Raw genomic sequence first — 12,402 nt, 5'->3', positions numbered from 1 at the left:
ATTTTGTGGCCTAACTAATCTTACTGTCGCAGACCAAAATGAAGAATCTCTTTAGAAAACACTACTCTGTGCTTTAAAACATTAGGGGGCAGTCACGCAGAGATCATAGTCATGGTTATTCAAGAAATACTTAAGAATGCCGTCCTTTTCTTTTCCCCCCTCCTCTCCAAAGCCATTTCTGCTCATGACATTTAAAAGGCAAGTAAGGCCATTTAGAGTACACTAATTCTGTTTTACATTTCTACCAGATCTTAAGACTCTGAAACACCATAAAAGGTTTATCAAATATTAAAGTGTAATACTGAAAAGGCTACAACTATGTGGAAAGGACCACTGATGAGCGGTACTAAAAAACCTTGTGCCCCCCTCCACTGAGAACGGAGACAGGTACAAGCACAGAGAGAAAGAGAGAGACAGAAAAGAAAATGGGTAACTAAGTAATGTACCTGTTATTACGTCCCTGCAGTGAGCGCCACAGACTTTCTCCTTCCCGGTTTGGGGATCTGTCTTCTTCAGGAGGTGCACCACTTCAGTGTAATTGGCTATGGCAGCCCCATACCTGGCAACAGTGAGCGCAATGCTGAGGTTCATTCGAGCATCGTTGTGCTGTCCTGCAGCGGACGGGGGGTGGGGAGGGGGTAGCAGAGGAGAGGACGTGAGTCACCCACAGCCAGTGACTGGTGGTACGGAAGAGTGTCGGAACCAATATGTCACATCTGTCCCTTTCAGCAGGATGGCCGGCCTGGCTGCACGAAGAGCGCACTTAGTCGCGCTGGCCCCTTGGCCTGCATCAAACTGCTAAGGAGCGGACTGTGCTAGGAACAGAAAGGTGGACTGGGGGGCTAAAAGCATTGCAATTCTTACAGGGCATAGTAAAAATATGCACACTCTTTTAGTACCCCTCAATCTTACTGTATGTACACACACACACACACACACACACAGTGGTCCCTTATTCTCTCTTACACAGTGAATTATGTACAGTGGTGGGAACGTATTCCTCCCTACACAAAATCAAACTCAAATTCTCAGCAGTGATCAAATCTTACACAAAGCACATAAAACTAAACAATCAGACTACAGACCATTGCCCTTTTTGATGAAAACTCAATCTCTCTTTGCGAAATGTAAACAGATCAACAGAGAGACATGAGTGCAAAAGGAAAAAGCAACACTCTCAGACCAAGAACAAGAACAAGCCCTTATTCATTCAGCCAGCACTTCTATAGGCAAAATGTTTGTGCAGCCCTTTGATACACATGGGTAGAGTTAGTATTGATATACGTGTCTCAATTCTGTCCTTTATCAACAAAAAAAAAACTAAAAAAATGCTAAACAAAAAAGGAGAATAACATTTTTTAAAAATCAAAAAATTTGCTCAATCACTTATCTATACACTCAGTACTCAGATCTGCACTCAGTTGACTGAGGGTGCTGATCAGTTCTGGTTTAAATGCTCATAATAAGAATGATAATAATTAAGAAGCCTCCACAAGTCTGTGTCTTTCATTTTTTTCCACATTAAAGCTCATTCCAGACAAGCAAGTAAATATTTGGAATCTCTCAACTTTCGGTTATTCAGACTCAGCTTATGTTTGTGTGACATCCACTAATAAGTGGGAACAAAAGGCAAGTGAAAACAAAGCCAGTGGCAGTCGGTAAGCTATTCTGAAATATCTTTTTTATTATTGACTGATCCTTTTGTTTTACAGCATTATTAATCAGCCTAGGTATACCTGTATTTTAATTAGAATTGTGCTGAAGCACTTCTTGAATTAGAAAAATCCAATAGTAATTTTTTTTAATCTTTATTTTTTAATGATGTTGCATGTCATTGCTCTGTACAACACTATGCATGTACCTGTATATAATATCAAAAAGAGCTTTGAATGGCAAACATTCAATTGTTTTAAAAAAAACAATAAATGAATGAATGAAGACCTGTGAGAATGGACAATGCTTTCTTAAAACCTAAGATACCGTACCAGAAGAAATATCTCATAGAGATTTATGAATTTATTATTTTGTAGCCTTACAATACCAGAAATTTTTATTCAGACTGGGACAGTCATATATTTTGTGATCTAAATTAAAGGACTTAAAAGCTAAAAATGAACAAACCAAAGTTTTATTAAAAAGTGATTTGCATGTATAGCTTGGAAACCCCAGCTAACCTGAAGATGATTAATCACTTTTGATTTTGGTGTCTTGAGTAGCTTCTGAAGATTGCCAAGGAAATTTCAGTCCATGGTTAGTATAGAAAGTGTCTCCTCATTGCAGTAAAAATTGCAATTGAATTTTTAAAACCAGGGGCTTAAAAATACCATGGTCTGGGTAACACTATGACATGCTTGAAGCTATTCTTGCAAAAAAAAAGAAAGAAAAATTAATAAAGAACAATGGACATACAGTAACAGTGCCGACTTGTGTTACAGAGCATATAGACTCCACTTGTGTATTTTTCTTCCTTTGGTTTATGACTTTTTAAGGTCATACCTTGGTAATGTGTGCTTGTATAACGCATTCATGACTTTAGCTCTAGTTCACAGTATTAAAGTGGTAAAATTCTTACTGTATCGCTCAGGAAACCAGAACCTGAGATTTACAGTGGACATTAGACCTCACTTGCTGCTATGCAAATGGTTCCCTTGACTCATGGCAGTTTTTTCTCCCATAAGGATTTTCTTGAGCTGTAGTTTCATGTCTGAAGTCTTAATTCAATTTAAGTCATCAGATCAATTAAAAACTATAGGAGAGAACACAGATGCATGAAAGGCATCATGTCCATTTCAGCTTAACTCAGACCATTCAAATGCTAACAATAAATTATTCAATGAATATTGATTTTAACATTTTACTACAGATCCATGGATAGAATATTTAATAGCATCATTAGCATATATTCATAATCATTACATTTAAGATACTGAATATGTATAACAACAACACATTAACATGCTAGTATCATTATTACTATTATTATTATTATTATTATTATGAGTGTGCGCATAAGTAATTATTATTATGAATTACCAGCATTATTATCATCCATGTTATTGTTATGATTATTATGTTCATTATGAGTGAATTACCAGCATCAGTGAGCACTGGCAATTTAATGTAAGAACTCCCTGAAGGAGAATGCAGTTCAGACATGCCCCCACCCCTACCTCTGCCATAATCTGTACCTCCCAGAGGTAGAAAACTCAGTGGAGTGAGAGGAACTCCACGACAAGACAAAATGCTGCAAAATTTAAGGGACAATAATGACAATGAATTTCATGTCTCCCAGCCATGAACCAGGGATGCTTGGCTGGGCTGACTTGTCCAATTAAATCGTGGCAGGTACAGCAGGAGATGCAGTCATTATCCTACATGCTGCTGGGAATTGCTTCCAAAGACAGAAAGGAAAAAAAAAACGAAAAAAAAAAACAGTATACTCCATAATGTTTGGGACAAAAACATTTTTTTTTCTTGATTTGGCTCTGTACTCCACAATTTTAGATTTGTAATCAAACATGTTCACAATTCACATGTGGCTCAAGTACACAGCATTCTCAGCTTTTATTTAAGGGCATTAAAAAAATACATTTTAGTTTCTCCATGTAAAAATAACAGCACATTTTATACAAAGTACCCCCATTTCAGGGCACCATAATGTTTGGGACAAATGGCTTCACAGGTGTTTGATTAGTCAGGTGTGTTCAATTGCTTCATTAGCGCAGGTATTAGAGTCTTGATTATCTAGTCTTGATTCTAGGCTTTTGATTGCCTTTGGAGTCTGTTATTGGTGTTTGTCAACATGAGGACCAAATTTGTGTCAATGAAAGTCAAGGAAGCCATTATGAGGCTGAGAAATAGGGGGGGGGAAACTGGCAGAGACACATAGCAAACCTTAGCAAAGACTTACCAAAGTGTACTGTTTGAAACATCATTGAGAGGAAAGCGAGCACTGGTGAGCTTAGTAATTGCAAAGGGCCTGGTAGGCTAAGGAAGACCTCTACAGTTTATGACTGAAGAATTCTCACAATATTGAATAAAAAGTCTCAAACACATGTGCCAGATCAGAAACACTCTTCAGGAAGCAGGCATGGATGCATCAGTGACTGCTATCTGCAGAAGACTTCACTACAGAGGCTACATTGCAAGATGCAAAAACCACTAGTTTCAACAGGATGGTGAAGTTAGTTTGCTAAGAAGTACTTAAAAGTGCCTGCAGAGATCAGGAAAAGGGTCTTGTGGACAAATGAGGCCAAGATTCACTTGTATCAGAGTGATGACAAGAGCAGAGTGTGAAGGCCAACAGGAACTGTCGAAAAACCAAAGCACCCAACCTCATCTGTGAAATGTGGTGGTCTGTTATGGTTCAGGCATGTATGACTGCCACAAATACTGGCTCACTTGTCTTCATTGATGATGTAACTGTTGATAGCAGCAGAAGAATTAATTCTGAAGCATACAGAAGCATCTTACCTTCTCAAGTTCAAATGCCTCCAAACTCATTGTATGGTGTATCATCCTACAGCAAGACAATCATCCCAAACATATGGCTAAAGGAACAAATTTTTCAAAGATGAAAAACTGTAGATGGCCGCAGTACAGCCTTGGCAAAGTACCACCAAAGAAGATACTCAGCACCTGGTGATGTCTATGGGTCATGGACATAAAGCAGTCATTGCATGCAATGGAAATGCAACAAAGTACTAAATATGACTATTTTCATTTACATAACATTAATATGTCCCCAACATTATGGTTCCTGAAATGGGGGGCTATGTATAAAAAGGGCTGTAATTTCTGCATGGTAAAACCAAAGTGCTCAAATGTACCCTTAACTGAAAGCTGAAAATATGTCCAAACATTATGGAGCTCACTATATACATATACTGGAAAGTTCCAGTCCTGCATGCTGATTGGTCATACAGTGTTTCAGCTGTGCTATAATAAGCAATAAGGCCTGCAAGGTCATGCTATACTGTGAATATAGTCACGGCTAAAGGACATTGTTAAGCACAACGCAAAGTCTCTTTAGCCATGACATTATTCACAATATAGCACGGCCTCAAGCACCTTATTGCTTTTATAAACGGTGATAATATTGGTGTTATAGCCAAATATAAATGACACCAATGTTCAATACGATTATTAACTATAAATAAATTAAAAAACATTAATCCAACAAGCAATATAGTTCTATAACAACACGAACAACATTGAACATGCCAAGCAACACAACAAAGCAGGGGAATATTAACACAATTTAGCACACATTCTCCTACAACCATGCATTTCAGTGGGACAGTGATTAAGTAGCTAACTTGCCAACATTTTTGTGTGGCAATTCAAAACAGAAGGAAGACAGCCTAGTTAAAATGCTTGCTTACTCATTTTAGCAAAATAATGTTAATGTTAAGATCACTTACTTTCATTATGATGAGGTTGCAATATCTATATCTGATCCAACATCAGGTTCTCTAATATTCTCTAATATTCTCATACATAACCGTTTCACCACCCTAAAATCGTGAAATCCACACTATCAGGGGTGGCTAAAATGTTTTAATTCTAAAATGTTGTGAGAGTGTTTTAATCCCAAAAGCCTTGTTGACGCAGGTTTGGTTTTTGTTTTAGTTTCAAGACATTTTGGAAATGTTTTTGTTCAGTAACCATAGCAACGCAACCGCATCTGAGTAAAAACTTAAACATGATATTTCTTATTTCTGCTAATTTTAATGCAGAATTCCCATTTATTTGCTGAATATCCATTCTATTTCATTCACTGTAACTCTGAAAATCAGTGAAATCTTGTTTTTGTACATGTGTAATGTTTTTAAACCTATTACTTATAATAAAATCTTTATGTACACTACAGGATCTCATAGTATTTCAGCAGCCTCCACAATGTGCATCACAGTAGTAAGCTTAAATTGCTTAATTGTATGTGTTTGTGTGTGTGTGTGTGTTTTTTGCCTGCAAAAAATAAATAGCAGGCCAGTGCTGTAAGATTACACTATATGCAGGTGGTGTAACCAATATATTAAATTCCAAAATACAATAATGTTATTTTTGACTGAGACATACAGAAATTCTTCAAGACAGAAGAGCATATTCCTATATTTCTAAAGTTGTTTTAGTTAGTTACAAAAAATATTAGGTCAATAAGTAAGAGATATCTTGTGAAAGGAACAGAATTGGATTATTCATGGTACCAAAATTACACATTTCTGAATAGGCATACATTTCAGCCAGTATTGACATCTGTATGGCACTGTAATGTTCACGTTTTTTTTGAAAAACATTTTTGATTACAACAAATTACAATTTATGGGGGTAAACTTAGCAGTCTTCTCAAGGAGCGCATTATTCTGTACATGAAACATTTCTAACTACACATTTGACACTCCATGAAAATAAAAATAGTTTTAAAATGCTTTCCCGCCCTATTTGTACATTTAGTTTTAAAATGCATTTGTGCATGGACTCTATAAAAACTATATCCATCATTGATCATGAATGTTTGTATGTTCATACTGTATCATAGATATATTTTATTTCAAACTAAATTAGGTATTTGACTCAAAATAAACTCAAAGGGCCAAAGCCCAATATCCAATACAGACGTTTAGAATGTAAAATGTCACGGCCGTGATTATCTCTCCGTGACAGCGGCAGAATTATATCTGGCCATAATTGCATTCCTTCTGTTCTTTAAAAAAATATTTTTACACAAGAGGAAATCCAATGCAGAAATATATTTTAATATTCAGAAACTGAAAAAATAAGGATCATCAGTGCAGCACCCACTTTTCCACATAATACTGCTACATGATTTAAGCTGACAGATCATAGCTCAGATAGCAGCCAAATTCCCCAGAAAAAAAATGTGCCTTTTCATCGTGTGAGGGAATCCACACATCAACAAATCACTGAATTGGTTCTGACAGATGCCCTAGAGAAGAATAGTTTGGTGTCTTCTGTTACAGAGGCAAGACCCTCAGTAAATAGAACATGCGATGTACACTGACTAACGGGCAGCATATGCTTTGTACTTCCAATGCCAGCACTGAGGGCACACAGCCTGCAGACATAATAACTGCAGAATAATTTGAATTGAACACCCACAGGCTACTTCCCGTGTTACATCTTATTTACCCTGGGATGCCATCTCCAAAAAAACTGGAGAAATGAACCTTCCAGTTACGGACTGACCAGTCAACCAAACGGTATGAACCCAGAAGTAGCATAATAAATTACGCCTTTTGAAGCTCAGTATTATACAATACATACATCAATACATATATTCTCTTCATTATTATCACAGATGTAAACAAAATAAATATTAAAGGGATAGTTCATTTTCTGGGTTTTTTATTTTTGCAAGTAACTAGAACAATAGATCACCAAATAAAAATTTCAGAGCTCAGAATGACCTCCATTTCCAAACAGTTCAATCTCTGGGGTTCTACTGTGTGTATGTGTGTGTATGTATGTACAGGGTTTCCGCCAGTGTATTGCAAGCCCGGCGGCCCGCCGGGCCTAAGTTGACCCCCGCCGTCATCGGGGGCCGTAAGGAATTGGGGGGAATCGGGGAATTTTTTTTAAAATATATTTTTAAGATGTTTTTAAACTCCAGTTACAGTGGGGTGGCTCGGTTGAAAAGCTCACCAGCGACATCTGTTGGTTAAGACGTGAATGCAATAGGAAAACAGCAGGTCTGAGATCAGTGTTCTTTACCCTCATTGTGCGTGGAGTGACATTCAACCTTTTTACAGTCTCTGCATTCAACACGCTTCCAACTATCAGAATCTAACGTTACCTAGCAAGCCACCATTTCTTATTTAGTAGGCTAACTAACCTCGTTACAAACTGCGTTATAACTTCATCTCGTTGGTAAGTACATTATTTTTATATTAATTAAGCAGTGCGTAGGTAACGTTAAACTAGTAGCATGAATGTAACGTTCGATATATTGTAACATTACATGACTTATTAATCACCAACGAAATAACTATTTCACTTGTTTATTAATAACGTTAGCTTGATGACATTGATGTCCACGACAACGCTGTCATAAAAATTTTCCCGACGGTGAAAACTGCCTGACTTGTTCACATTTTGGACAGATGTGGCTACAGAGTAAATCCATCGTTATTTCCCTCCCAGCACTTTCGACACAAGTAATATCGGAAAAATCCTAAAATTTCTTCTTACGGTGAAGAGCGCCTGACCGGCAAAGAAATGTTAACACAGCGGCAAAATTAGGCTATATCTAGAAATACCATCTTTGGGTAAAAAACGCTACGGTTGAGGTGCAGGCACTCTTCAGGGTAAGAAGAAATTTCAAGATTGTTTCGATATTGCTTGTGTCTAAAGTGCTGAGATAGAAACAACAATAGATTTACACAGGAGCCACATCTGCCCAAAATGTAAACAAGTCAGGCAGTTTTCACGGTCAGGAAAAATTTTATGACAACGTGGTCATGTAGCTAAGTTAGCTAGATAGCCAAACAGTCAGTAACACAGATACTGCCTTGGTGCCATTTAGGGATAATGTCAAGGAGGAAAGGTAGCCTACTGTAAAAGCCAAAAAACCTTAGACAGTTTTTTAAATGTTTAAGTGTGCCCAGCATTCCAGGGCTTGTTGTAAGATTCAGTAGCCAATCAGGACTTGAATACAAGTTTTTTGTAGAGTGCAAAAACTTTGATATTATTTATTTTAATTTAATTTCTTTTGTTGTTGTTGAAAACACAGCATTCCAAGACTGTACATTGTTGTCAGATTCTTTGTAAGACGCTATGCTGTAAGTAGTTGTTGATTTTTTAAAATGCGTGTTGAATAAATGACTTATTTATAACAACATTCACATTACGTAGTCATATTTTCAAATCTCCAGTCAGCTTTTAGCACTGACTTAATGTAGAGCCCTATGGAATCTGTGTTATAGCTTTTTTACATTCTCAATTAGGCGATTCTGTCCGTGATTCTGTTATCACAGAAACTATAGGGCCCTAGCTTCATGCTGCCATCAGTCTGTCGCTAGCCCACGCCGGGCCCCCGTCAAAAAAGACACTTGGCCACCGGCACGCGCCGGGCCCTGTCAAAAGATAGCCTACTTGCCACCGGGCCTAACAACTTTCCTGGGGGAAACCCTGATGTATATATATATATATATTTTTTCTTTTTCTTCTTCTTTTTTTTCCGTGTGTAATTACATTGAGTGCCATAACTTTTGGGACAAAGACATATTTTTCTTGATTTGGCTCTGTACAATTTTTGCGGGTAAAGCATTCTTGGATTTTATTTAAGGGTATTTTTATACATTTTGGTTTCATCAAGTAGAAATTCCAGAACTTTTTATAAATACTCCCCACATTTCAGGGCATCATAAGGTTTGATACAAATTGCGTCAAAGGTCTTTCTGTTCAGTCAGGTGTGTTCAATTGCTTCCTCAGTGCAGTTATGAGAGCTTTTAGCATCTAGTCTTTACTCTAGGTTTTTTCCTCATCTGTGAAACATGGCAGCAGGGGGTGTTATGGTTTTGGCATGTATGGCTGCCACAGATACTGGCTCACTTGCCTTCATTGATGATGCAGCTTCTGATAGCAGCTGCAGAATGAATTCTGATGTGTACAGAAGCATCTTATCAGCACAAGTTCAACCAAATGCCTCCAAACACTCTGGACAATGTTTCATCCTACAGCAAGACAATGATCTTTAATATACTGTAACAAAGGAGTTTTTCAAAGCTAAAAACTGGAAAATTCTTGACTGGCCAAGTCATCTGAATCCAAATGAACATTTTCTAATATGTTTAAGTGACAAACTTGAAGCAACTAGCCCCCATAACAAACAGGAGCTGAAGATGGCAGCAGTACAGGCCTGGCAGGGTATCACCAGAGAAGATACTCAGCACCTAGTGATACCTATGGGTCGCAAATTTTAGGGAAAGTCATTGTATGCGAAGGATATGCAACAAAGTACTAAACATGACTACTTTTTTTTTTTTACATAATATTAATAAGTCCCAAATGTTATGCCTGGAAATGGGGGGACTATGTATAAGAAGTATAATAAGTAATTTCTATATGGTGAAACCAAAAGTAAATCAAAACATCCTTAAATAAAAGCTGACAATGTGCACTGTAACCAAATGGGAACTGTTTGTCATTGCACATCTCAAATGGTGGAGTACAGAGCCAAACCCAAAAAAAAAAAAAAAAAAATGTCCTCAACATTATGGAGCTCACTAGGGATGTTCCCGAATCCGAATACGATATTTGGCTAAGCAAATGAGAATGTGCACAAATATTTGTTCCTTCCAAATTTCTTCAACATTATTTGTATTTGGAAACCTATCCATATAACTACAATCAGGAGGGAAAAAAACAGCTAAAGCAGACTGAAAATAACTTGCTTTTCATAACTAACGCTGACTTATGATGGGAGGAGGTGGGATTTGTTTGTAGGGAGTTCAAACTTTCTGCCCACAATGTAAACACAGTGGGAGTTCCACTCACAAAATTGGCATCTGGGCTTACTTTAACAGGCCATTTAACAAGGAAATAAACACAATTTGAGTAGATAAAGCTATTAAAGCTATTTCAAAAGTGCCCTGACAATTCTGAGGGATTCTACAGCCATTTCAGAAGCAAAATGGCACCAAAAAGGATCTTGTATTGGTGAAATGAAGGAGATAACATTAAAATTAACATTATACTGTCAGCCATCTAATAGTTTGCAAACCTTTGGTTTTTAGCTAGGCTATTCGTGTTTATCTACATGAATAGTCTAATTATTTCAAATTGTAGCCTAATGTTAGTATAGAGATTTCTGAGTTGGATTGCCCATTATTCTATTTGCTTCCCTGGCAGTTCGCTCTATTGTCAGCCATCTAGGCCTAAATGTGCCTTCTCTTTTCCCACTGGGTCTGATGTGTGGCCGCGAGGAGATTAGCTAGCTAACATCAGTGCGGTACTGTTAACCTTTCAGTAGTTAACTTTGAGTACTTGGCTATACTTTTAAATGTGTATTGCTACATGAAGAGTTATCATTTTGAATTGCATCTAATATTGGCAACAAAATTACAAAAGTTTCATTGTCTTGTCTGTTTGGCTATATTCTCCTGTTGCAAAGGACAAGAGCTCATTTGCCAGGGTGCCACGAAATAGTTAGCTCCATTGTTAGCCATTTACATGTAACATAACGTAACATAATGTAAGTCTCTTGTTATCCTTCATTATAATAATAGGTATTTCCAGAACAATAATGCTTTAATATTCCAACAATCGGAATGTCAAAAAAATAATAATAGTGGGACTGCCTGTCAAGTTATGTTTCTCCATGATGCCACAGCTACTTCTGCTTCACGCCAATATCTGTTTTATCTGAATACAAATACAAACAGTGGCTTCTCTGAATACATATAATGGGTGGTCAGAGATGCTAGAAACATTGCAACAGCTAGCATTCGATTCCAAGAAATAATATTTAAATCCAAATAAATATGTATTAATATATATATATAAAAGCATTTGTGTAAACATAAACTTACCATCATAGTAGACAATAGCTCCAACCAGTTTGTCTTTCTTTAGCATGGGGAAAAGCTCCAGGGCCTTGGTCTTGCTGAGGACATAGCTGCTTTTCAGACACTGTCCCCCAGCCACTAGGTCATACATCTTTATCCCAGCCCAGTAGTAAGGAAGCTGCCACCACCTTAAACATTTACATTAAAGTTGCAAATGAGCGTTTCGCTTTTTAGAAACATTTACACATTCTAATCTTCCAATTCAGTACATGTTGCAGTGAGCTTGAATTACCAGTATTGCCTATCTATGGCATCACAGAACCTTGTCACTGTGTCCATGCAGAAAATGTCCCGTGTGTATTTTATAACATGTATCACGTGTTACACAGTCACAGGCACAACTCAAACAAAAATAACACCAGCTTCTCTTTTATTGTTTTATGGCAATTCCAATTTTCCCTGCCTAGATCCAGTTGTCAGATCTTTTGTAACCTAGCAATAAATGACAGGGCAGGGTGCATTTGTCACCGATGAGAACATCTAAGTGATGTGTGCACATAAGGTCCAAGTATAAAGGTGTGACATACATTAAATTACGATGATTGTGAGATTATGTGTAACAGCATATACTGTCAGATAATGTTTAATACAACTAATGATATCATTGCATAACAGTGCAATGGTACCAAATGAATAAACATTACAGAGCACCTGTATTTCTGTAATGGAATTAAATTTGTAAATTTAATCATTTAAAAGTTTAAATTGTGAGAAATCGTCTGCTTAAATGTGTTGTTGTTTTTTCTCATTCTATCCCTACTTTGACAGTGTAAGACTTGGGAACAGGAGTTGATAAACCTTGATCAGGACCTAA

General features: G+C 37.2%; 1 protein-coding gene across 2 annotated transcripts in view; it reads right to left on the bottom strand.

The window, feature by feature from the left end:
- The window catches only part of gpd2 (glycerol-3-phosphate dehydrogenase 2 (mitochondrial)), a 42,268-nt gene that overhangs the window by 14,768 nt on the left and 15,098 nt on the right, over positions 1 to 12,402 (bottom strand). For both annotated transcript variants that reach the window (XM_064327356.1, XM_064327357.1), the window contains 2 exons: positions 11,553 to 11,716; positions 447 to 611 (listed from right to left, as the gene is read on the bottom strand). In XM_064327356.1, the coding sequence (XP_064183426.1) occupies positions 447 to 611; positions 11,553 to 11,716 (329 nt within the window). The remainder of the gene's footprint in view (positions 1 to 446; positions 612 to 11,552; positions 11,717 to 12,402) is intronic.

This window comes from Anguilla rostrata, chromosome 3 (genome assembly GCF_018555375.3).
Source record: "Anguilla rostrata isolate EN2019 chromosome 3, ASM1855537v3, whole genome shotgun sequence".
NCBI classification, from domain to species: Eukaryota; Metazoa; Chordata; class Actinopteri; order Anguilliformes; family Anguillidae; genus Anguilla; species Anguilla rostrata.
The sequence above is the reverse complement of the archived record's forward strand: the minus strand, read 5'-3'. Positions and strand labels throughout refer to the sequence as shown.